Source organism: Amblyomma americanum, chromosome 1 (assembly GCF_052857255.1).
Source record: "Amblyomma americanum isolate KBUSLIRL-KWMA chromosome 1, ASM5285725v1, whole genome shotgun sequence".
Taxonomy (NCBI): domain Eukaryota; kingdom Metazoa; phylum Arthropoda; class Arachnida; order Ixodida; family Ixodidae; genus Amblyomma; species Amblyomma americanum.
The window spans coordinates 61373026-61400315 of NC_135497.1; the positions used below are offsets into that span (position 1 = coordinate 61373026).

Consider the following 27290-nt stretch of genomic DNA (forward strand, 5'->3'; position numbering starts at 1 on the left):
GCAGTCACACTGAAGTGGGGGGCGTGTCTGTGGCCTTGGGCTCATCCGCCATAACCACCGCGGCGGGTAATGCCTCCCAAGGTGGGCGGAATAGTTTGATATTTTCCTTGGAGAAGTAGAGTCAATGTGCTGGGCCTGCTGCTGATATATTAGAGGCTTTTAGCATACCGGAGACGTATTAGCGTAGACGTGTACCGGGTTACTGGACCCCTTCTGCGCATGCGCAGCGGCATGGGTGGAGCCATTGCGCGTGCGCAGCCGGCGTCCGGTACCATGCCACTGCGCATGCGCAGAAGGGGTCCGGTAAAGCGGTATAAGACTACGCTAGTACGCTTTCGGTATGCTAAAGGCCTCTAGTTTCTAGCATACTTACGTATGCTTGTTCAGAGACCTGGGTATACGCAGTGCCCGCAGGAGGACTGCCGGTTTATATGCCTGCGCTGCTTATGATGGTTTATGCACATGCTTTATCGCAGTCATTACATCTACACACTCTTAATCCTGCAGATTTCTCCTTGTAACCAGATTGAGATAGAGAGAGGGAGAGATAGAACATTTATTATTTCATTGAAGTGTTCTACGTGTCAGGTAGGCAGACTCCTCAGTTCAGGACTCCGGTGGCTTGGGCGGATGCCTGGACCAGTCTGATGATGCGACACTGGTCCTCCAGACCATTGCTGGTCAGGGCTGCCTCCCACTGCTCGTATGATGTCTGTAATGTTTTTAGATAAGGTGGTTTTTGGGGACAATTCCAGGAAACGTGAAACAGCGAAGGCTTATCGCCGCACCATGGACAGAAGGGGCGGTATTTGGAAGGGTGAATGAAGCTGTACAAGTACAGGTTAGGGAAGGTATTCGTTTGTATTCGCCTCCAAAATGTGGCTTGTTCTGTGGTGAGTTTAATATGGGGAGGGGGATATATTCTAAGATCTAATCTAAGCATCTCCAGCCGTTCCCCATAGTTTGATGGTAGAGGGGTGAGGTACGGGCAAGGATCCACTCGGTTTGTGAGAGAGAACTTTATTTTACAATGCAGCGCTGGATGTCAAGTAGGCCTTGTGCCTATGCCACCAAAGCCAGTCGGTCCGCCGGCCGGTCAGAGGTGAGCCAAGGCCGCCACGTGGGGGAAGGAGAGAAAAGTTTTATTGAGCCCAAAAGTTTTGTTGCAGTCCGGTGGTCGGCATCCTCAGTTCTCGACGCCGGTACCTTGCACTGCCTCCCGGGCCTGGTTAATCAGAAGCTTGCGCTGGTCTTCCAGCTCCGAGCTGGAACTTGGAAGACCAGCGCACTGCTCTCGACGGCCTGCATCGCACTGCTCTCGTGTGTTGTTTTTCGAGCACTCCCACGTTACGTGGTATAGCGTGGTAAGGCATGTGTTGCTATATTTGTCTGGATACATAACAACCGTATTTATGCAGTCTTGGGTACGTGTTTGTATTTCTTGCCAGAAGATAGCTTCAAGTTGTTTTTTGTGTGGAAGGGGACATCGCCACCTACTGTAACTGGTTTGGTTTTAGGGGAAAGTAAATGGCGCAGTATCTGTCTCGAATCTCGGCGGGCACTTGAACCGCGCCGTAAGGGAAGGGATAAAGGAGGGACTGAGAGGAGGTGCCGTAGTGGAGGGATCCGGAATAATTTCGACCACCTGTGGATCTTTAACGTGCACTGACATCGCACAGCACACGGGCGGCTTAGCGTTTTGCCTCCATAAAAACGCAGCCGCCGCGGTCGGGTTCAAACCCGGGAACTCCGGATCAGTAGCCGACCGTCCTAACTACTGAGCCACCGCGGTGGGTGAACCACTGACTGTCTCCATAGTATTTTGAGTCTTTCCCCATAAGGTTCGGGAAGTATAAGTGTAGCTGGTTTCGCCGTCCGCTCGCTTTATATGCCCGTGAGCTAGGCTGTCTGCCGCGTCATCCCCCCCCCCCCCCCGATCCTCCTCGTGGCCTTGGGTCGATCTGATATTTCCTGCTAAGAGAGCGCTCCCCTACCTCTTTGAGTACGGTGCCTCGATACAGCTCAAATGAAGGCGCCTTACCTTTGCATGGGCAAGACCATCGCTACCTTAGAGATAGTTCCTTTTGGTGAAGCTCCGACGGGCTAGTTTCGAGTCGGATATATGTTCTGTGCCCGACAGGCACGTAGCCAGAAATTTTTTTTCGGAGGGGCCCGAGGCAGTTGTATAGGGCAAAGCCGGGGGGGGGGGGGGGGGGGGGTAGGTGCCCGGGCTTCCCCTTGGATACGTCCCTGGTGCCCGACCATCCGCTTCTCCCTGTGCTAGAGCTAAGGCGACCCTGTTCCTACTGTTGTTGCTGGTCTGCAGTTATTGACCCACCCGAGGAAAACCTAGACGACGATCCGAACTTACGTGGATGCCTTTACTCCGGAAAAACTTGTGGGGTGGCGACCCCCCCCCCCCTTTACGTACCGGAGTTCCCGACGAGCGCCCCCTTCCGAAAACGGCGCTCCTTGGTGGCAATGATTTTGTCATGTAGGCAGCAAACAGCGAAATGGTCTAAAGTTTTTCAGTCTTTCTCACATTACCTATTTTATGGACCAGCTGCATTTTGCTACTAGTTCCACACTCCGGTAAGCTGTCATTCAGCATATCCGCAGTCACGAGATCTTTCCCCGCTACGTTTCCTCAATTTTATTGCTTGCGAGCAGACTTCACATCCCCCTTTCTCTGGTCACGCGCAGCACCGTGACCAAACTACCACGACCAGCGGCTCCTGCAGGCTTTTAACGACGGCATTAATTTTTTTCATCACGCGAGCTCGCGAGCTTGTCTTATCCGCCTTGCGTTTGCGTTCACAAGGAGCCACGCACACTTCGTTGATTAACCTCGCAGCCAGCACCGATTACCACTGCTACATTCCCGAGACGCTTCACCATATTCTCAGCGAACTCGACACGCGCAACAGCTTCAGGTGCTGGCCACTTTCCTGGCACACGCCGGCAGCCTGCCGTTTTGCTTCACGAAGCTATTCAGGGCCCCTAAACCGGCACTATAACCTCAAGGAATGTTAGAATCACCAAATGGAGGCAACTCACTGTTTTTAGAAAGCAGACTCCTATACATGCACGCAGTCTTTGTATCCCCGTCCTCGATTACATTTCCTCTTCCCCACGTTGGCTTGGAATAACCTTCTGCGCTCCGCCCAATGCCACGGCCACTATAGGAGGCCACATGTTCGGCGACCATCACACAGAGTGAAACTCTACCTACCCACTTAATCCAGCGACCCTAATCTTGGGTGAAGTTTTCTCTTCCACCTCTTTCTATGTTCAGTAGCCATTAAACGTCCCAGCAGTTGAAAGTGCTTCACAAATGTGCAGTGCTTCCTTGAGGCCGGACCTGACCTTGTATAATAAGGTTGCGATCTCTCTTGTTCAACAGATTCAGTCATTCGGTCAGACCCTTCCACTCTCAACGAATTGCAAAACACAAGCAGCTTGATATACTTGTTGCACTCATAACCAGCACACCAAATGAACTCGCATGAACATTTCAGAACACGAATTCTTTGTACTCTATTTATTGAAAGATTCTGGTCATACTAATCAATATCTGCACAGAACAAATAAAAGCAAATGCAGTTGCAGCTGGAACCCCAAATCTCAATGCTTTCCATTTCAGCACAGGGCTCAAGAAAAAGTTGATTTTTTCAAAAACATTTCATACAAGGATGAGAAACAAGCATAAGCAGTAGGGATCTTACTACCAATGAAGCAGGCTACCATAATTAACTACAATGCTATTCACAGGCCACAACCTACATGCAAATTTAAAGGTGCACATCACAATGGCAGGAAGCTTTATATAAAAAGACCTGTGCCAACATTATGCCGCAGTTACACCAACTCAGAAGAAACAATAGGTTGCCACTATTAAAAGAAACAAATGCTGCAGTGTTGCACCTGGAACTCTGTACAGCACTACAAGCAGTGCAAAACAAATGCAGTACTTAATAGCACCCATAACACTGCAACAAACTGGATGCGCATAACCGTTAAGTTTGGCACGTCAAGAAAATGTTTGATAGACTATTGATCTCACGGGAAAAAAAATAGTAAAACTGATGCTGCAACAAAATGAAATGACAACAATAAACGTCTGAACCAAGATCTTATATTAAAAAGTATGTTCTTTAACTGCATAACGCAAACAGCTAACTAGCACTCCAACTATTATGTTACTGCTCTACACCTGAAATTGAAGCTTGATTACTCTACATTACTGCTCCTGGAATGTCCTGCGGTAAGTGAATTCCAACAGCATTCCTAACCTAGGACCAACTGGCAGCCCTACAACTACACACATACCACAGGTACACACACATACACACACACCCAATAAAAAAAATATCACAAGAAGATCCACGTGCAGGACACCACAAGGAGATTACCAGACGACAACTGCAGTCTTAAAATCAACTGTACAAGTGACAAGACATCTGGTAGCAAAGTACTTAAAACAACTAAAATCAAGCACTGGAGGAAACAAAAGTGCTTAAAAATGGCATTCCACATTTGATAGCACCTCTTAAACCAATGTGCCACAGTTGAGACATATTTTGTAAAATGCTCTTCATGACTAGTCAACCCCCTTCGCCCCGCATAACAATATGCCAACACTTGAAATGCTCCAGGATGCACAAGTGGACTAACAATTTACTTGCAACTAAAAGCTGTCCTGTCATGATGGTCTTAACGCAAAAGCTACCGACAGAAAATGCAGCACGATACCGGAGACATTTGCACTAAGAGACAATGAGATTGCACGTGAATGTGACGACATGAGTGTCAACATGAGATGTGCCATGGCAATATTATTCGTTCCCAAGTGCAGGGCTGACAGGGCAGTAATCATCCAAGAGATCAGTAGCTGCCACCCAACAGGCAGAATTGGACAGGGTCTCTCGGATGCATCCAGCACCTTAGCCATACAAGGCACCTGTGATTGCTGCAGGTTTATTCCCGTTTTAATACCATATATAACATGGCACTAGCCTGCATGTTTTCTGCAGCCAATGTTTGCATGCATCACATACAACATAGCATGCTCCTGCTTTTTCTTTCTTACAATAAACAGCTCCATTGCATAAAAAGACTAAAAGGCTTAAATGAGTACCCTCGGCTACAACTGCTCAAGGTGGATTGCCATAAAAGCCCAAGCCCTTCAGTGAATTTTAATGTGGTGTCCAATAAATAGCGTGTCACAACAGACAGACTCTGCAGCACAACAGAGGCTCAGTGTTCTTGATGCCTTGGAGTCTACTTCTTTGCAGCCTTCTCTTTCACCGTGCGCACAGCAACAGCAGCTACCAGGGCAGCACCACGACCGCTACCATCTTCAGAAAGCATGAGGTCAAACTGTAATGAACAAAAAAGATAGATGTGAGTTGCAGCTAACCTTGCTTTATCAACGCAACTTAATGTATAAGTAGTACCTATGAAACAAGTAAGCAGCATCTCAAAGCCAAATAGTATGAAGGTACTCAGCCCCAATCACATGGCAGTCTCCCCTCCTCCTAAATGCACACCCAGGCTTCATGATGATTCCGGCTGCTCTTATCAGGAACTCTGAATGATTATCCATATTCCTGCAGTAGCTCATAAGACTATGACACCAGTGCATAATAGCTGATTGATGTACACATGGTCTTACAATTAGTATGTCAAGTGCCCCACTTCCACTCTGGCAAGCATAGCGTAATATGTGCTGTGAAAATATCTGCAAATCTTTACCCAAGGTGAAGAATGAAGGTGCAACAAAATTCAGGCTGAACATTAAGCTAGTATTATTATACGGTGCACCAAACATGTTATCAGCATCAAGCATTTACAAAAGCGTGTAAGACTGAAAAAAGTAACTTACTTTATACTGTGGGTTGGCAAGTTCGGCAATTTTGGCCTCCATGAGTGCGTGGAATCGGGGGTGGAATCGGTAAACAGATCCATCAACGCCCACAGTAGTGTGGGGTCTCTTCATTTTGTTAAGGATTGTGGCCACAGCAGCAGATACTAAGTGGGCAGCACGTGATGACACACGGGAACAGATGAGCTTCAAACATTCACAGTCTTCATCTGTGCCAACCATATCCATCTTCACCAATACGCTGTGGGCCTCATCATAAACGCCACGGGGTTCGCTGCACAGACACACCATGACATGTTAATGGGAAGTCCATGAAGAGTCAAATCACGGAAGTGGACAGCTAAGGTGCCTTACACCCAAACAGACTACCATTCATCAGAGCACATAGCAAGCTTAAAACCTGCTGCAATTTGAAAGCTTCCAACAGAGCCTATTGCTTTTCTGTTAAAGCCAGTACAAAAATTAAGCGGTAAAAACACTGGACCAGGTATGAAAGACTTAAGTTTTCACTACATGAAAGGAAGTAGCCAACGCCTCTGCGCTGCACCTTGGCAACATTTGCCATCAAATAATACCGTAACAGCATATATGACACCAAAGTCCCGTCAGTTTTCAATCCTGGCTATGTTCCTATATTTAGTAAGGAATGCACTAAAGAAACAGTGGCCACCAGTGAAACAGACAATTACTAATAAACACAACAGAAAGATAGCTTCTGGTGACCATGTAAGCAATAATGCAAGTGGCCAGATATGAACCTGGGATCAAGAGGATTAGATCGCAAAAAATGGCATGGTATTAAAACAAATGTTGGATAGGCTAATGTCTTTATTAAGTAGTCACAATTACTCAGAAGTCTCTTTTTAAAGGTGACTGACAACCCTAAACCATTGGTTCTACGCAAAGAGGTAAAGCTCTTACCTCTCAATTTGAGAAATGTACTTTGTCTTGAACAGGTAGGGGGTCTTCATTTTTTCAGAGAGCTTGGAGCTGAACATCAAGTTTTCTTCGGCCAAGTGCACCAAGACACGCCGCACGAGCTCACCCATGTACATGCCAGAAATCATCTTTTCAAACCTAAAGAGCAGCAAAACAGAAGGAGGGAGGACTGCTTTCAGTAAAGAAGGCCAAGTTATGAATTGAGATTGAGCGAAAGTTGCATACTGTTTAATATTACTCACAACTGCTTGCCAGGGTTGAGTGATGCTGAATCAATCTCCCTGTCATATCGGGTGCGCACAAATTCCAAGGACCCATGGTCCCCAAATGCACCCCACTCCGTGTTGATGATGACCTGTCGAGGTTCCTCATTATCTCCATCCCAAAGTTCCACATTCTCCAGTTTCTCCATGTAGCATGCATTTGTTCCAGTTCCTAAGAAAATCATGAAATGTTAGCCGAGCACCCCATTGCATGCGAGAAGTACAATGCACACAAGGAAAAAGCACTTTTCCATCACAAAAAGACCAATAAGCTAACAAATATATAGCTGGTCAAGCCAATATGCCAGAAATTATGTGCACATTCAGTCAAAGCATTCACAATGATTGCATGTTCACAAAGATAAGAGGGACATAAAACCAATTAGTCGAAACTTACCAACAATGAGCCCCAGTCTGCATTGCTTGTTTTTGTGAGCACATGACATTAAAGTTCCAGTTGTGTCATTAACAACAGCCATTACATCAATGTCGATGTCCTGAAAGAAGAAATGAACACTGGAACTTGATATAAAGGTCCAGAAAAAGTTCTGGCAGATTTACAACAAGAAGTTAGAGCAAATAATTTTGGTATAATGTATAGGTTCAGAACAAACAATAAAACACTGCCCAGATTGAGCAGTGGAGCATTCTTGATACATGTATACAGCAGACTTTCAAATCTGCCAATGTCGGGCAGCAAGTTGCACTACATAAAAAGTTTATTTTAAACTGAAGACTTCAAGCTGTCACACGGAACACAAGCATGGTACTGTTACAAAGCTAGGCATGCAAGTCAGAGCTTTGCAGCTAGGTGCCTGCCACATAACAGCAGCCATGCACAGTCAAAAGAAAAAAAAAGTGACCCACCTTCCGCTTCTTGATGGCGTTCCTGAGGAGATGTACTACATCTTCATTCTCAACGCCACTACATTTGAAACCTTTGGTCCAGTGAACCAGTCGGGCTACTGTGAGGCCCTCTTGCCGGCAGGGAAAGCTAAACGTAAAGCCCAAAGGAAGCGGCTTGTTTTTTACTTTGTACTTGTCCATAAACTTGGACAGGCAGTCAGCTATGTGGTCGAATAACTGAAAGAGAGTAATGCAGAGTTCAGCACACTTCGAGTGCACAACAGAAAAGGTTGTATGATGAACCATGCACTTGTCTAATACAGAGGCAAATATATTGCACCGGTTCACAAAAAAAGATCATCCAGTACCATCTCGGATAGTCATTTAAAGCAGCCAGGAACACTTCCATTTGTTAATTAGAATTAGTTGACTAAACCTGAACTCGTGAAGATGAGAAAAAACTTCAAAATGAAAGCTGCAACACACACAGACTTTGCATGCTGCAGAAACTGGCAAGCTAATGCCTTCGCTACAAACAAAAGCTGTTGCACACAAACAATAACAATGTCAAAAATAAGGCCTCACGATGGGCAATTGCAGCCAATTCCATAAGTTAAGTGCCCTAACATGATCAAGAAAGAGAAATTAGGCAAAAGCAGAAATACAAGAAAACATACCTCTTCACCAGTTCCAAGCATAATTTCTTGCGGAATGGCATAGATTTCATTCTGCATGCTAAATCGATCACCATCGATGTCAATGAGTAGAACCCTGAAGTTCGTGCCCCCTAAATCCAGGGCCAAGAACGTTCCACCTTCTGGAATGTTTGGGAAAGCCCATATCAGTACAACAATCCTTACACATATAGGCACTAGGTCTGCAAGCAAGCATGACAGAACAATTACACTCACCAGAACCGTTGGGGACATCCCGTACATATGTAACGAACATTTTGACTTCTGCCGATTTGTGAGTTTCTTTTCCCAGGCCTTTGTTGAATTCATCAAGAAGCTTAGCAGATACTTTTTGCAATACATCATTAGGGAGCTCGAGGTCACGGGTCATGGCCTCAACCTACAAAAGAAGAATTGGAAAAAAATGCCCTTATGAACAACTGCTTCCTGTAACATCCAGTGCACAAAACAAGCATACACAAATACCAACAACTGACAACTAAGGTATAAGGACTGGTCTAGCAAGGCAAGCTTCACTGTTTTGCAGCAATAAGCGAATACAAGGAAACAGCATTTTTAAAGCATAATAACGGTAATGCGAGTAGTTTTTAATTTAATAAACTGCTTTCCTTTACCACCAGATAAACGAAATGTGCACAGAATTGTGATTGGGTCAGTGCGTGCTATTGCAAGAATGTCATGGTTTTGCCGCAAAGCACACAGTCATGCCGGAAAGCCAGCTTTTCGGACTAGCAAAAGTAAAAAATTTGTGGCGTATAGACCTCTCCATTGGGAGAGGAGGATGTCAAAACGCTCCTTCTCTGGGCTGTTGCAACCGGTTCCGCTGCCGCTTCCACTCCGCTAGTGTGGGGCGCGCACAACAGCCCAGCAAGCAACGTGGCGACACCCAAGGAGTCCTTATTGCAAAGGTCATAAAAGGCGCAGACACGATATTCACTGCACATTATTGTAGCGATAGCTACATTGCAGTAGCGTTTCGAGCCTTCAGCGTGGCGGTGGAACGTGAACGTGGCGGCGCCGCCACCGCCACGTGTTTGGTCACGTGACCAGCCACGTGGTACCGAGCAGTTGCTGCTGCCGGCGGTGCGGCGCGCCGGCGAAACCGAGCTGCAACACATGTGCGCATGCGCAGTGGGACGAAGATGAAGATAGTTTATGGGGGATTTAACGTCCCAAAGCGACTCAGGCTATGAGGGACGCCGTAGGGAAGGGCTCCGGAAATTTCGACCACCTGGGGTTCTTTTACGTGCACTGACATCGCACAGCACACGGGCCTCTAGAATTTCGCCTCCACGAAGATGAAGGAACGCCCAGTGAAACTGAGCGGCGAAAGGCTTCGAAAGACTTTGCAATTCAACTGAGCGAGTTCCACTCGGCCAGATGTAGCTATCGCGTCACTCCAGGTTTAACCGGAGCTAAACCACCGTCAATTTTTTTATTTATTTTTCTCTGTCCACACTTAATACATGTCAGTGACACTGCACTGTACAATAGCTGGGGATAACAATTATCCCCCTCAAGACGGAGCCTTGAGTAGAGAGGATGACAGCAGCCGACATTTTAGTAACCAGTACACGAAAAACGGCCTTCGGCACGTTTTCTAGAGGCAAAGCTGGCACTTACGTCACAGAATTACGATGCTGAACATATGATTCACAGCAGAGCGATCAGTGTTATAGAAATAAAATACTCGAAAGCAACATCTAGTACAAAAGAACACATGATATTGGGAAAGGCAATGTCTGTTCCTGGTGGGGGTGGAAAAAACCTGCTTCGAATATTCCTACGACGCGACGCGCCGAGTTCGCGCCACACATCACAGCAGGCATGACAGCCTGTTTTGCTGCAAAGCTAGTATCACTAAGACAGGGCGACTGCAAACCAACCATTTCATCAAAGGCAAGCGCCGTGCACTAAAGCCTGATCATACGCATTTACTGCCTCCATAACTGACGAGCAAGGATGCGCCACAGACGGCGTATTCCTCGGGCGCAAAAGCGCGTAAAAACCTGCCATTAGAGTCCAACGCTCGTGACTGGTAACGCCAGAAGGCGTGGGATTAACTAACGACGGCCACAGTTCGGGTGCAAAACCGGATGTCCGCCAACAGCGGCTCAGACTGCGCGCTTCAGCGGAAAGGGGGGGGGGGGGGGGGGGGGGCAGGCACGTGCCGTGGCGGAAGCAAATCGCCGCGCGGTGAAACGCAACGGCCTCGCTCGGCGCTTGCGACAGCGCCGCCCCGAGGCATCCATCCGACGTAAACATTAGCGGGGCGCGGCTGCAGCAGTGCCTCCTTTGGACGCGGCTCGGGTGCGCGACGCACAGGTCAATTGATATTCATTCGCGGGCAGCGCAGAGCGAGCGAAATGACGACACGGGCGCCACAAGCGAACGCCGCCTCCTCTCCGTTGACGTCGACGGGCCGCCGACATTGCGATACAACTGCCGCGCATTACAGGCTCGCAGGGAGAATTCACGAACGCCCTCAGCCTCTCATTTTCCTCCTATGATTCCGCTCTCCTATGACGCAAGGCGGTCGAACGATCGAGGTTCATCCCCAGACGGGTGACAGCCTTGAGTGCTTGGCACCCTGGTGACGACGGCAGAGAATTGAGTCCTCTGCGTAAGACAGGGTGATGGGTCGGCGACTCGAAATGTGCGCTGCACCCGACCCTACGAGGCGACGGGGGAAGCAGAGGTGAGGAGAAAGGGGTGAGTGTAGAAAGCGGCGAGTGTCCCCGATCACGAGACTACCGGCGCCATGTCGTCGCTGCGCAGTGAAGCGCCTGTAGCTTGCGGCAGGCACACGACCTTCGCTGCGCCGCCTGCAGCTGCGAGGCAGAGCGAGCAAAGGCGGAGCCTTTCTCCACACGACAGAAAGCAGCTGGTCACTTCGGCGGACACTGCAAGCATGGTCCCTTCGGCTACCAAAGGGTACTGCAGTCCAGTCAGGGGTAGGAAGCTTCATTTATATGCCGTTATCCAGCCAATACATACGCCAATTCATCGCATAGTGGCCGGAGTAAAGACAACTGGAGCGTCATATCATGATCATGGCATCGACATCTAGCAGAAAAAAAAAATACCTCATCCCCGGGCGGGATTCGAACCACCGCCAGCAAACTGCTCTACCTCAGAAAATCCGGCAGTCGCCGCAGCCTCTCGCGCTGTGTGCATGTGTGATTCAGTTAAAACTTCAGTTCCCCAGTGCGCTGAAGTAATTGAAACCAAAACTGAAAGGAGTTTCCGATCCCTGGCCCCCGTCATGACCAGACGACATCACGAGGACCTAATAGACAGCCAAATGAGTGGGCCAGCAGTTTACTCCCGCACGCTATCCTACCATGCCTCAGGAGAGACCTATTTGCCCAAAGCAACTGAGCGAAACAGGAGAGCGGCTCTTCCCTTGTACTGGATGCGCAGGGCTGTCAACGAACGCGACAACAGCCGCGTCTGCCACTCGACGCTGGAGACATGCGACGCCACCCCGAAAATGTGCAGCCACCTCAGCGGAATCGCTTTACCGTCACCTCCGAACAATGGCAGGGCTCGCTCCAAGCGTTCGGTGAACCAATGACGTCATCCTAGCAGTGAGCGACAACCTGAGGGTGGTACTTTCATCACTATCTGGCTCTTGAATCGCGCGGTCCTCCCACACCGGATCACGGAACGCTGCCGCGAACGTCTTTTCGGTGCTCGCGCGTGGCGCAAGCTCTTGGCGGGAAAGCGCACCCGCGGGGTGCAGCGCTCCCTCGGGCTGCCAAGCGGTCGACGCTGCCACTCACGGGCATTGTTGTCTTTCGCGGCGCAGCTGCCAAGTCACGTCGTGCGCCGAAGACGGACGCCGAGTCGCGAGACGCGGTGTCTGCGCGGCAGGCCCGCGTGCGCTCTTCGCGCTGCAGTGGCGCCAATGTCACGTGAAGGTCACAGCGGCGACGAGCCACCTGTGCGTCGCCCGGAAAAGGCGCGCTTGGCGGCAGCTGTTGCTTTAGCCGCGCGCGACCTCGCGACAGATGCAGCGCGCTCACGGGGGTGGAACCGTACACTGCCAGAAAGAAGAGGGGAAGAACGTCAAAATTTGGCGTCGTGGTCCGACCTGCCTGCCCGTACGCGAGAGCTGCAGGAGACGCAAAGTGTCGCGAGCCTCCCACCGCTCTCGCTCGTAGGCGCGTGCGACACAGCGCGCAATGCAATCCGAACGCGATCGGCGAGGCCGACTCGACCGAACAGACCTCACTCCCGCGTTCGCAGTGGACGCAGATTTCCCTCTGCGGTGCACTTTGTTTGTTTGTCTGCCCGGGAAGCAAATTGATTTTTTGCAGTGTCGCCAAGAGGCTCTTCCCACGCGCGACACACCCGCGGAGAAAAGCGAGACAGATGAGATGGACCGCACCACCGGAGGCAAGATCGCAACGAAGGACGACCAGAGGCAAACTTCAACCACCAGGGTGCGCCGAGAGCTCCGAGGCAGCGCAACGCCGCAGGTAGTCGCGTGAAACCAGTTCAACACGTTGAGACGCACGGGCGAAATCCAATCACCGCATGCTGCCATCGCCAGTCAAGACAGCGATTCAGGTCGCACAGCATCGAGGTGTCATCGACGTAGCTACCGAGACAGACCAGCCTCGCGAACACATTAAACAAGCGCAGTGGTTGAACACTGTTTACAATGCTGCGTGAGATAGTAACGCGTTGAAATTTCGACACAAAACGTGGAGGGCGTGGCCTTTGATGACCACTCCGAGGGAATCCAGGCAACGTCGCCTGCTGGCAGCGCGTGCATTACATCGCTCGTATGAATGCGGCGAATGGCCCCAGCAGCTGTGTGCTGTGACAACCCGCCGAAGGACTGAGTTCGCAGATCCGTTCAACAGCAGCTCAAAACACCGCGTGTCACAAGTGTGATGCAGCGAACGCGCTCTGCCTACCCTTTTAAACCATTTGCCCGAGTGAAACACACGCGAACACGGAAGCCTGCTGCTGATGTATGCAGCGATTGTAAAACAACCGCTTAAATTAGCGGATGAAACAACCGCCAAGCCGGGATTTGCAGTGTTACGTCCAAAATCAGCCAGATTGCCGTAGAGCACATCTTCGGAACCACTACGACAGGTCAGCCCCTATGGACTTGCACGCCAATGTCGAAATGTTTCGTGTCCTCTTTCATTAGCCCCCGCCGTCATCAAGAGCCCCTCGAGGTCGCGCAACAAATAATCTGCTCCGCAATCGCACGGTCCGAAACGGGGCGAACTATTTCTGGCTCAAGTTAAGGAGCGAGAAAAACCTCACGGCCGAATATCTGCAGTCGGCTGAGCAAGCTCTTCGAAAACGTCCGCACCGTTGCGTGCCAGCGTTGTCACAATGCGCAACAAAGACGCGTGCAGAACAAATTGAGCAACGACAGTTTTCGAGAAAATATGCCGCAACTAACCGATGCACACGGTAACGTCTCGTAAGGCTGAGGAGGAAACAAAGCGCAAGTCCTTAGCCATCGTTGCACGGGGTTTCATGGAGAGAGGAAAGCTTCCTTTTAACATACTCCCTCAGGCGTGGTACTCCGGCTGACGTCCGTCTGAAGTCCCATAATGTTATGCCTTTACATGTACCGAGACTCTTGCAGGGGCTACTCGGAGGTTGCACGCTTCGCGCGACAACGCAACCTCCCCCAACGATTCAATTCAATTTCGTTTCGCATTTTTTTACAAACACAAAAAAATGCGACCATGAACACAGAACGGCGCTAAGTGTGCGTGCCAGTCCGTGGAACGTTTCCGCCAACACTACAAACCATAAAACAGACGGGAAGAAAACGACCCCGCTGGAATAACTCACCAAGAAAAAAAAACGCTAGTTTTTAGGGGACAAACTGTTTTGCACCTCAATGACTCGCGGCTGCCAAGGTGCTTCCTCAAACACCTCGCGGGCGGGCCGGAAACGAGGCTAGGATTAGCCAGCGACACTTAAAGGACGGCTTTGGGCTTGCCTCACTCGAGAGTGGCCATAAGCGCCTGCCCCGCGGCGGCCTACAAATGGGAAATTCAGTCATTCGAGCAGCGCTTAAACCACGAAGCCCAATGCAATCAGTAACGTGAGACTGGAGCAAACCAGACAGCCCTGTACGGTTTCTACAGTCGCACAGAATATGCTGGGCTCGTTAGGTGACTGTCACGACATCGGTCGTGGCATTTTTTTTTTGTTTTTTTTTTTTTCGCCGAGGCGAACGACTCCAGCATTTTGAGCTCGCCAGCTTTGCGGCGCGTGCTTGGGGCACAGCATTGCGACACGAACGGGTGGCTCGGTTAATGGACTCGGCTGCTGCCGCCGTCGTTAGTCCACCAAGGCTGACGAGCAGGCAACGGTGTGTTTGTGTGTGCGCGTACGCGCGCGCGCGCCCCGGGGGCGAATGACGCCGCGACGGCCGCCGAGCCGAAAATTGGAAGCGGCGGACGCGAAACCACGGGGCCTATCATCTTTTCTCTGGAAGCGCTCCGTCCAAGGGTTCCGTCCCCCTGTCAGCCAGAAACTGGTTCGCACGCTGCGAGACAAATGACAGCCCTCGCGGCGCAGCTGCGTGTCGTTAACCCGCAGCCCGGGCGGGTCCTCTCTCCGAGACAGGCGGCGGACTTCACAGGGCTTGGCCCCGAGGATCGATGGCACCGCGGCTCTTGACCGATTGAGCGCGGCCTTGGCCGCCATATCCGTCTTCTGGCGCGAACGCGGTCGTCCCAAAGCAGCCAAGAGGGAGCCGAAACGTCGCGCCCGTCACCCTTGAGCTACTTGGTGGCCCATAGAGAGAACGGGGTTGACGCAACCCGTAGCGCCCAGCTGCGCGCGCCGCCGATACTGCGCCCCCCCAAGGAAACGCTTATCGCTGCGCCGTCGGACATCCTTCGGCGAGGTCTAACAGCGGCGGCAACTATCGGCCCGCTCTCCCACTCCCTACAGCGCCGACGAAAAAGGCGGCAACGGGGCCGGCGGCCGCGCTCCGAACAACAAGAAAACCCGGCGGCGTGACGTCAAGAGGCGCGCCTTTTTACTTTCCTGTCGCGTGCACGAGGAAACGGCGGCCAGCTAGGTTCGCGAAATCGCCTCCTTTTGCTCCCCGAACGGCGGGGCGCTCTTCAAATTACGTACGCTGACGGATGCGCACGCAATGGGAAAGAAAGACACGCACGAGACCCTCGAGCGACAGATTTCCACGCGTCACAATTCCTGGCAAGAAGGCACACGAAGCTTACACGTCAAGCTTCTTGCGACCGAAGAGGCTTTTGCAAGGAAGCAGCTGTGTCGCGCTGACTTGGCTTTTATGGTGCATAGGCAACCAAGTGAAAAAATGTTTCTCAATTTTATAGAAATATTAAAATCATCGGTGGTGTAGAGGGCCTAAAACATTGGTTTGCATTACCTAGCGATGACAGAGGAAAGAAATTTTATACATGGCTAATACAAGCAAGAAGCGTGCTCCGCGCACGCAACGCTAGGCGAGGCCGGCGGCTCGCTCGTAAAACAACGAGCAACCGTTCTCCCCCCATCTTCCTTTCTATCCATGCTCCCCGGCGTACGTGCGAAGGCTGCCCCAGGGCCCAATCGTGGATTCGACGAGCGGCGCTCGGACGTGCCCGCGAGAGCGCGACCCAAGGCAGCCGGTGCACCGCAACTCAAGGGCGTCGAGAGCGGCTGCGCGCCATGTCGAGTGGTCCACGGCGCAGGTGGCCGCTGGAAGCGTGCCCAGTTATGCCGGGCAGACCCACCGACCAGAACGCAAAATGGGGCCCCGAGGGCTGCCGACAGCACGGTTTGCATAGCCTCGCTCGCCGCAGACCGGTTGAGGTCGCTTAACGCCGCCGGCGCTGCGGCGCCCAATGTGACGGGAGCAGCGCGCGCCTCTTGACGTCCGCGCATCCACGCCGCCGGAGGGGGACGGGCCTCCCCGAGTGAACTGGTTAAGTGAAGCATACGCTGGAGAACCTCGCGGGGAGTCTGCTGAGCAGAAGGACTGCGCGGTCCACAGCTGAAACCCGAAATTCCCGCTGCGAGAGAGATGCGCGCATAACCCGAGTATACCGAGAAAGTTTAGCATGCAACAACAGATCGCACACTGAGCAGAGAAACGTAAAAAACGAACGCGCTCGATCGTGCGTTTTCGTCTTCCCTCGGCATACCCGGCAAGCCGACGTCATTCGGAAGGTAAGGAGCTCCTCGAACGGAACTATTAAGAGCCGCAAACATCTCTGCGCCCGAGACAGGCCTGTTCCACTGCGAAGAGGTGAGGAACTATTAAAATGGCGCTGGACAGGACCTGTGCCGCTGCTCGCCCACGCACTGCAGTGCCCGAGCAAGAACGAGTACACGTGCAACCAGAGCCTCCGAACGCGGCCCGTGCGCACAGGATGCGGCCAGACGAGACAGCCGGCGAAGGCACGCCACAGCGGCTCGAAACGCGACGCCCGTCAACCGAGAAGGCAGCCGCGACGCCAGCGCGCGGCACACCACCCGATCCCGGCAAAACGCTGAAGCCGAGATAGCGGAGTCGGCGGCAGTCTCCGCATACGATACCAGCCAATGGGGTACGGGTGCCGCCAACTCGACACTTCCAACGGAAATTCTCCCGTTCGGTTGTTACTATGCGCGTACGCCTTGCGTGGCGACTGCCCGCAGTAAGGCACACCGAACGAGCCCGCTTTTGCTTAGCGGCGTATCACGAACGCGCAGCCCTTGTCGCACAAAATGGCGCAGAAGACGCCGGGCACAGGAATGCCAGAAGGCGGCAACACCTCGAAACGCGCGAAGGCAGGAGGACTATGCTCACGACGGAACGGGCCGTGGAGTAGGTGGTCGAAGCCCAACCGGAACCACCAAGGCTTTCTCCCGCATCTCGCGCGGTCTAGCAAAACGGCGAGCGCCGTCGGACGGCTACCTGCGTCCGCAAACAAGTTATAAAAGCGGCCACCGAGAACTGAAAGCCTTTTGAGAAACGACGGACGACAACGCTTGGCGTTCCTCGTTCTCTGGCACTCGAACTACTGAAACCGAGAGCCGCAACAGTCCACAGTCCCCTCAGAGCAAGGAAAGGAAGGAGACATGCCGATCAAAACCCGGGCATCAAAGCCGAGCATCAACTGGCCGCCACGCAACTATTTCGAAGGCAGGTTTTTTGCAGCCTCATCTGCGGGACGTCGAGAGTCACCGGCGGAACCTGACACAGCGATCACACCCCGTGGACGCCTTCCCTGGCAAACGCACAAGCGCGCCGTCAAACGCTGGGAACGGGCTAGACTGCGCGCACTGTTCCAAGGGCGTGGATTCGATTGTTGGCATTGAATCACTTCCGCCACGCTTTATTTAGAACCTGTCGGCGCCTTCTCGGCGATAGACAATGAAGAGAACATGCAAAACGCGCAAAAAGCTCCACCACGACTGATTGAATACGCCCTCCAAGAGGGCAATTAATGAACGGCGGCCCACGCTGCCAGCTCGAGCTCACTCCAAACGCCAAGTGAGCGCGCAGATGCGCGCCTGAAAAGCCCTGCTGGCCGCCAACAAGGCGGCGACAAGTTCTGGAAGCAAGCAGACCTCCGCCGCTCTTTCGACACGAAAGCTTCCAGCGTCCAGGAACTGCTGCCACGTGCCTGTTTAAGGCGAAGAGCACACCGAACTTTGACGAAATGAGCTAGCCTCGCTATGAATGTCATTTTCTGCGGTGGTTCTGCAGCAGGAATATCAGTGTAGACAAAACGTGAGCGGGTTACAAGGGAACAGGAACTAAACTAGCTGGCTCATGCTGAGATTGGGGAACATCAGCTGAAATAGGAAGGAGGGATGAGGAAGGGTAACTAGACACGGGATCGCCGTCTCCCTCGTGTCTCGTCTAACCTTCCTTGTCCCTGCTCAGCCCATGCTTCCTCGTTTCCAAGGGCACAGCAGAGGAGCCGAAGTCTGTGCACCGAAAGGTTCGCGCTGCAGCCGTCACGAGTTACGCCCCCGGGTGCGCCGCCTATATACGTGAACCAAGTCGCGCACGAGTGGTACTGCGCAGAGGGATTTCCCCGGAACCCGGAAGTTTCCAAGCCAGCGCACTAACGCATCAACGACCAACTCCACAGTCATCCAAGATCCCCCAGCCCGTTCCATTTAGTGGCAAGGGGCTGAGACACGTATCTTTAGCCTTTTCATTAGTCCCTCCACAGTATCAGCCATCGAGGCCCGATATGACGCGAATCTCGGTGTGCGCGCATCAGTGAGTGCCTTTTCCCAAAGGCGATCCGTACATGACGCGCTGCTCCGGAGGTCCCAGTGCGTGCAGGAGAGCCAAACGGCCTTTCACATCGCCCACGACTACCCACGGGCGTAATGTTAGCCAGCGGCATACTACATTTTTCTTTATTTCCACGCATGCATGGCCACAGGCCCGCAAAAGCCAGTGTCGCTGAAACCACTGGCGTTTGCACGCCCGGCCGGAGCACAGCGCCCGCACAAGTGGACGGGGGCGAGCAGGGCCAAGCAGTACGGCCATACCTTCCGCGTTGCGAAAGGGCTAGCCACAGGCATGCAAACACTCGAACCTGCACAGCCGCACACGTATGCAAAGCAAGATAAGAGCGGTGCCAGCAGCCGCCACTGTCAAGTGCACAGTGACACTTCGGCCCCTGGCCACCAGAACGGTGAGGTCAGTGCATTCTTTCGCTCGCAATATGGGCCGGTGCGACGATAACTCAGTAATCTGAAAATCTCTACTGCGCAGTTTTGTGTGCACTACACTCTGGGCTTCGAAACTTGTAATCTGACAGCGGAAACAAGGAACCCACCTCACCCAACCGCAGGCCGAACGTGCGCACAGACAAGGAACTAAAATCTCATCGGTGCAAAACACCCCCCCCCCCCCCCCCCGCCTTCCACCACTGTCCGAATCTCGTGCAATGACCGGCAACGAGGCAGGGAAGCACACTACAGCCTTGCGGACGGAATCATACGGCATGCGCTGGAATGCGCCTGGCCTGCTGGCGGCGCATGCTATCTCTCGCACCGCGATTGCCCGCTTTCGCCACTCCGGGAAGAAAACGGGTGGCCGGCGCTGTCGCTTCCCCGTAACCGACGTCCAGCAGCGGCCAGCTACCCTTTGCCCGCACTCCTGCGGTCGCGATTCCAGCTGAGCGCGACTCTTTTGGTGCCCGCTGCTATGAGAAGCGGCCGTTGTGCAAGCGCTCGATTGAGGAGAGGAAAAAAAAAAAACTTGAGACGTTCTCTTTTCGGAGGACTGAACACGCAGCGGCGCTACAAACCGCCACGCCAAAACTTTCGTTCAGCAAAAAAAAAAATCAAAAATACTCGATCGCAGACGCCAAGAGTACGTGCTCTGCTTCGACTGCATGGACTTCACTAGATGACTCAACCTGCTGCTTACATTGCACGGACAGGCAACTGCAGCAGTTACAGCTTGAAACGCCCGAGGCAGCAGACAACCGCAGAATACCGCACTTCGAAAAGAAACAATGTAATCCAGCCACGAATGACCGCGGAGTACTTCATCGCCGCCTCGGCAGCAGCGCAAGATGGCACGCTATCGAGATATCTCAAGAGGAATTCAATATCAGCTAAGCACCGCCGCGCGCCCTACATCGGCACCACTTTAGCGTAGCGCCGACTCGCCACGGCCACGTCAAGAGACACTTAAAACGCCACGCGGCAGATGCGCGGAATGAAGAAAAATAGCAGCGCTCCTTCCCAGAACAAAACGCCACTCTGCGCTCCACATCCTCGCGTACGGCCAGATTGCGTTGGGAAAAGGCAACCGGTTTTCCACTCCGCACTGTTTAAAACAGTTCAGTAGCCTCGCGACAGTCGTAGGGTTTTTCCATACTTATCGGCACGCTGTCACGGCAGCCAAATGACAGCGGCAGGAAATGGAAAGCCGCGGCTCTCCCAGATGTCAAGTGGGCGATTTCAGTGAGGCTGCTGGAAAGTTAACTTCCGCTAAACACAAAGCATCCACTTAACCGTTGTTATGAGACTGGCAACGAATGGCGATAGTATACGCCGACAACTTAAAATTCGAAGAACAGGGACACATTTAAAAAAGAAAAATTCCTGTGTTCGTTTCGATCTCAGCAGGCTTTACAGTACCGCTATAATGCGTTACTACGTTAACGAAACGTGGCTACGGCAGGGAAGCACTGGGTTTCGGCTCTGACTGCTGCCTTCGGTTCAGTTCGTTCCAAAAGTCTGTAGTCTTTGTGTTAGTCCTTTCAGTGCCTCCTATCGGCCGCCGGCCAGCCATCACCACTAAGCGCCCATCCACATCTACCTGCTTTATTTGTTGTCAGTAAACGCTCATCGCATTCCGCCAGGGCTCCCTGCCCTCCTGGCGCTCGCTAGGCCTCCGTTATCGTGCTCTTCTTCAAATTGGCTTTTCTTCTGAATTCTGCACTTTCATTTGTTCCTGACTGCCTTGAACCCGCCATGAGACCTCTTGGGTACGGGTTTTCCTCCAACTTCATTTTGCGTTTATGCCAATGGAGGGTTCACTCTCGGGAACCCTTCCCCCGTCAGCTTTTAGCAAGAGAAAAATAATAAGAATAATTGGTTTTTTTGGGGGGAAAGGAAATGGCGCAGTATCTGTCTCATATCGTTGGACACCTGAACCGCGCCGTAAGGGAAGGGATAAAGGAGGGAGTGAAAGAAGAAAGGAAGAAAGAGGTGCCGTAGTGGAGGGCTCCGGAATAATTTTGACCACCTGGGATCTTTAACGTGCACTGACATCGCAGGTGGTCAAAATTATTCCGGAGCCCTCCACTACGGCACGGAATAATTTTGACCACCTGGGATCTTTAACGTGCACTGACATCGCACCCGCCGCGGTGGCTCAGTGGTTAGGGCGCTCGACTACTGAGCCGGAGTTCCCGGGTTCGAACCCGACCGCGGCGGCTGCGTTTTTATGGAGGAAAAACGCTATGGCGCCCGTGTGCTGTGCGATGTCAGTGCACGTTAAAGATCCCCAGGTGGTCGAAATTATTCCGGAGCCCTCCACTACGGCACCTATTTCTTCCTTTCTTCTTTCACTCCCTCCCTTATCCCTTCCCATACGGCGCGGTTCAGGTGTCCAACGATATATGAGACAGATACTGCGCCATTTCCTTTCCCCAAAAAAAACAATTATTATTATTGACATCGCACAGCACACGGGCGCCTTCGCGCGCGTTTTTCCTCCATAAAAACGCAGCCGCCGCGGCCGGGTTCGAATCCGGGTACTCCAGATCAGTAGTCGAGCGCCCTAACCACTGAGCCACCGCGGCGGGTCAGAGAAAAATTGGTTTTTGGGGAAAGGAAATGCCGCAGTATCTGTCACATATCAGCGGACACCTGAACCGCGCCTTAAGGAAAGGGATAAAGGAGGGAGGGAAAGCAGACAGCAAGAAAGGTGCCGTAGTGGAGACTCCGGAATAATTTCGACCACCTGGGCATCTTAACGTGCACTAACATATCGTACAGCACACGGGCGCCTTAGCGTTTCTCTTCAATCGAAACGAAACGTTAAGGCGCCCGCCCGTGTGCTGCGTTTAACCGACAGAATAATTTTACGTAGTATGCACGCACAGCCGCGCCGCGGCGCTACGGTGCGCCGCCGCCTAAAGCCAAGGGCTTTACCGCCGCCGGCCGCCATGATTGAGGTAGAACACTAATTGAGGTGCACAAAGCCATCTAACTCTTGCTCGGCCGCCTGGAATCCGCGTGCATCGGAGATTCGGTTACCCGCCGCGGTGGCTCAGTGGTTAGAGCGCTCGACTACTGATCCGGAGTTCCCGGGTTCGCACCCGACTACGTCGGCTGCGTTTCGATGAAGGCGAAACGCTAAGGCGCCCGTGTGCTGTGCGATATGTCAGTGCACGTTAAAGATCCCCAGGTGGTCCAAATTATTCCGGAGCCTTCCACTACGGCACCTCTTTCTTCTCCCAGTCCCTCCTTTATCCCTTCCATTACGGCGCGGTTCATGTGTCCGCCGATATATGTGAGCCAGATACTGCGCCATTTCCTTTCCCCAAAAATTAAACCAGTTACAGTAGGTGGCGATGTCCCCTTCCGCACAGAAAAATGAACGGCCTTTGCAAAGTTGTCAACGCCGATGAACTCTTATGAACGCCGTCGGCTCATTTGTTTTGTTTTTGAGGAAAGGAAATGGCACAGTAACTGTCTCGCATACATCGGTGGACACCCGAACCGCGCCGCAAGTGAAGGGATAAAGGAGGGAGGGAAAGAAGAGTAAATTGAAAATTGGAAAGGCGCGGCGCAGAGGCGGTACACCTGTGGCTCGATGCTACTAGTGGCGCATGCGCAGTAGTAACTAAGGAGCCAGAGAGAGAAATATCCGCGGCGAGGCAACACCCTCTAAAGAACTCTCTAGGTGGTGTTGGGCGACGCGGGCGCTGTGATGTCGTGTGCCTCCTCGGAGCACTGCCACGGCGAAATCGCGTGTTCGCGGCCAGTAAAGCTTTCGCTTTAAAAACAACTTGAAGCTATCTCCTGGCGAGAAATACAAACATGTGCCCAAGTCTGCGTAAATACGGTTGTTATGTATCCAGACAAGTGTTGCAACACATGCCTTACCACACAACGGTGGTTTGGGGGGAAAGGAAGTGGCGCAGTATGTCTCTCACACCTCGGCCGACACCTGAACCGCGCCGTAATGGAAGGGATAAAGGAGGGAGTGAAAGAAGAAAGGAAGAGGTGCCGTAGTGGAGGGCTCCGGAATAATTTCGACCACCTGCGCATCTTTAACGTGCACTGACATCGCACAGCACACGGGCGCCTTAGCCTTTCGCCTCCATCGAAGCGTAGCCGCCGCGGTCGGGTTCGAACCCGGGAACTCCGGATCAGTGGCCGAGCGCCCTAACCACTGAGCCACCGCGGCGGGTTTCAGCAAGAGAAAAAGCCCAAATTTCTGTCAGCAGACTTTATGACTCGGCCACGCTGCGAGCAGTCTGAACTTTAGTCTCAACTATCCGGCTCACGTACCGTGCGGGTGAGCGGGGTCTCAAGGGCACCTTGCTATAGTCTGGCACGGGTGCTTGGAAATGGCCCACTTTTCGCCGTGACAGCGCCAACGCGAAGCTGAAAAGGCAGGCCTGACGACCACCGCCTTTTCAGCAGCAGCAGCAGCCACCCTTTATCGCCTGCGGCCGCAGGCGAGCGCAGTTGCTGCCGCCTGCTACATTTCGCCACGGCAGACGGGCGTTGCCCTCGCCTTCGCCGACGCTTCGCGACCCATCGGGCAAGAGCGAAGAAACTGCAGCTCATTACAGTCGGCTCACCTGAAACGCGGGCCGCTGAACGAACGAGCGCGGTACGGGCGTAGAAAGTAAGCATGAAAATAAAAGTTTGACCCGCCGCGGTGGCTCAGTGGTTAGGACGCTCGACTACTGATCCGGAGTTCCCGGGTTCGAACCCGACCGCGGCGGCTGCGTTTTTATGGAGGAAAAACGCTAAGGCGCCCGTGTGCTGTGCAATGTCAGTGCACGTTAAAGATCCCCAGGTGGTCGAAATTATTCCGGAGCCCTCCACTACGGCACCTCTTCCTGCCTTTCTTCTTTCACTCCCTCCTTTATCTCTTCCCTTACGGCGCGGTCCTGCTGTCCAAGGATATATGAAACAGGTACTGCACCATTTCCTTTCCCCCAAAAAAAACAATTAAAAAAATTAGTTTGAAGCTTGATAACCCGGATGGGGCGCGCCTCCGTTGCGCCACGGAGCATAATAATAATTGGTTTTGGGGGAAAGGAAATGGCGCGGTATCTGTCTCAGATATCGTTGGATACCTTAACCGCGCCGTAAGGGAAGGGATAAAGGAGGGAGTGAAAGAAGAAAGGAAGAAAGAGGTGCCGAGTGGAGGGCTCCGGAATAGTTTCGACCACCTGGGGATCTTTAACGTGCACTGACATCGCACAGCACACGGGCGCCTTAGCGTTTTGCCTCCATAAAAACGCAGCCACGGAGCAAAGAGCGGCATAATCGCTGGGCTAGTACGCTCGTGCAGCCACGCGGACACAAGCATCCACCTCGCCCCAGCGTTCTATTCCAGACGGGCATAAACAGCACATCTGCAGTCATAAAAAAAAAACAATACAGCGCCCCCAATGGGTTCGTTCCGTCGATTTCAATTGCTTATACCTAGTAACCGAGAGAACGGACAAAAATCCTGTCGATGTCTATCCTATTCGCATGCGAACCTTTACGTTCCCAGGAAAGCAATCGTGGTTTTTAGCATCCCCTGGAAATTCATCTGGCGTCCTTTTTTTCATTTTTCAAGCGAAATGAAACCTTCGGGACCTCCTACCGACTTCGCCGCTTTCTCAGAAATGTTGACAAATCGATGCAGGTTCCATGGGGTTCGAGAAGCCAGACCGCGCTGAAATGTGATCGCGGTACGTGTACGTTGCGGTAGCACAACTCCGTCACAATTTTCTTTCTTATGAATGTAGACGTAACAGAAAAACTTTTTCGGAACATCTTGCCGTAATATGAATTCAAAGGTTCCACGCGGGCTTCTACACGCTGCTACTTCAGACAAGCTGCTGCCAGGACACCGGGGAAATTTTTTCGCAGCTCAGAATCAAGAAAGTGTCTGGAGGCGCTTATAAACAAGAACTTTTCCGAATCCGGCTACCCTTAACCAGTGAGTGGTACCTGCAAAAATTCTCGGATAGATGCAAACTATGTCGGGATAGGGCAGATCTGGTACATATGGACTTTTCGAACAGAGGACTTTTGGGGAGTACAGCCAAGCTCAAACCCTGAGATACAACTACGATTAATCCGACTGGCCGAACACGCCGCCCGGGTCCAAGGACTCCAGGCCGCCGTCTAGGCGGATAGGCTGACGCCAACCCTGTATCTGTTGGAAAATAAAGTTTTACCACCACCATGACAACACTTCTCCGAAAAAAAGAAAATCTGCGGCCCTCTGTACCAGACCAGTACTGCATCGGCGACAGCACCGATACTTGAACAGCAGAGGTCCAAAACACTGCATCAAAATCATGCCTGCTGCTTGGGAAGTTCCTTTTCTGATGATAGCTTTCTTGGGAAGTTGTCGAAGGAGCAATTACACATAGCTTTAACGCCACGAAGCCTAATGGTTCAACGAGAAAAACACCTGCAGCGTAAAAATAGCAAGGTCGCATTCCAGCGGAGAAAAAAAAAAAGGTTTCGTAAAAGTGAGCGAAAGACTGCGGTTTCAAGGTGGACCGGTTTGCACACGAACAATCGACACATACGCGCCCAGTTATGAACAAATTCCATCTGCCTCTTGAGAACATGTGCGTACATTTAAAAAAAACTTCGAGGCCCTTGCGGGTAATGGTACCCAAATTGAGCACAAGAGAGCCCATGATCGCACGGAGAAGGGGATTGCACCAGACGATCAAGGCGCCCTTTCCGGCCGGGAGATGTGCCGTCAAGAGCACTGCCGATCTTTTCACTAGGTGCCTTTTTTTTCACAGGCGCTGGGGCCTTAAAGGCAAGGAACGAGCGCACGCTTGCTTTTCAAGGGGCCGGTAAGCCGTAACGAGTGCGCGCAACGAAGCCAGAGATTCCCAGAAATCGGCGGAGCCACAATAAATATGTATCGCCTCGACCGCAACTCTAGCTACTAGTTTTCCTCGAATACGGCTACTGCCGACGAGGCGTGGGGGGGGCTCTGATTAATAATCGCCCTCATCTCACTCGCATCACACTGCAACAGAACAGAAACGCCAGTGCAACAGTGCCACACGGAAAGCTGCAACAAAAAAAAAAATAGCCTAAACGATCCCCTCCCGGCAGTTTACACGCGAGCTTGGTCCTGACAGACAACTGTCAACGCTCTACAAAAGCAAAACAGTACAGAAACGTGAGCAAACATGAACTGCGAAAGATAAATGCGGCATTAAACGTTCGGGACTTCACCTCTGAATACTATGGCCCAAGTCAGGTTTGCGCTAACAGTGATTGCAAAACGCAGTGAGCGAGCAAGGGAGGTCAATACCGCACGCGACTACGGCACTCTGAAGGTGACCCTAAGGCAAGTGGCTGCTACGATACTTGACGCTGTATGCGAATACATCATGAGACCTTTCTGAACGGTTAACATAGACACGAGGCGCTGCGGTATATAACGATTTGAGGGACCCGCACCAACGGTTGATACGGTTCAAGGTATCAATGAATGGCAGAACGTACAAAAAAAAATACGGCCGTTTACTACAACGAGCATATAGCTGCTCACCAAATACTCCGTTTAGCACCACAAGCATGAATATGTGCATAAGGTGAAGGACGAAACTAAGGCAGACTTCTGAAGCATTCCGCGAGAATTTATGCACCCCATGAACCGCGCTACGTTCCATCAACAGCTGTACCGTAGCTAACGGGAAAGGCTTACCTTCTTTCTCTTTTCGGACATCATCTTGCCTGGCTTTTCTGGAGGTGGGTAGCACTTGAAAAAGCAAGACACTTCAGGTCTTTCCTGTGTATGCGCCGAATTTGCTACCGTCCGAGATCGAGCTTTTCAATTCTGACTGCGAGCCCACGGAGAACGGCCGGTCCACTAGCTCCCTCAGCTACGCGAGTGATGACGACTGAGGGCGTGCGCCTTTACGTCACGTTAGCGGTTTCCCATTGGACAGCGCTTGCACG

General features: G+C 52.1%; 1 protein-coding gene across 1 annotated transcript; it reads right to left on the reverse strand.

Annotated features, from left to right (window-relative positions):
* Nucleotides 1–3526: 3526 nt before the first annotated feature.
* Hex-A (Hexokinase A) lies at nucleotides 3527–27233 on the reverse strand. The gene is made up of 9 exons (XM_077645683.1): nucleotides 27037–27233; nucleotides 8844–9006; nucleotides 8610–8749; nucleotides 7954–8169; nucleotides 7484–7583; nucleotides 7066–7258; nucleotides 6806–6961; nucleotides 5885–6158; nucleotides 3527–5379 (listed from the first exon to the last, which is right to left on the reverse strand). The coding sequence occupies exons 1-9, from the start codon at nucleotides 27058–27060 to the stop codon at nucleotides 5281–5283; spliced, it is 1365 nt and encodes a 454-aa protein (XP_077501809.1). The 5' UTR covers nucleotides 27061–27233; the 3' UTR covers nucleotides 3527–5280.
* Between the last annotated feature and the right edge of the window lie 57 nt (nucleotides 27234–27290).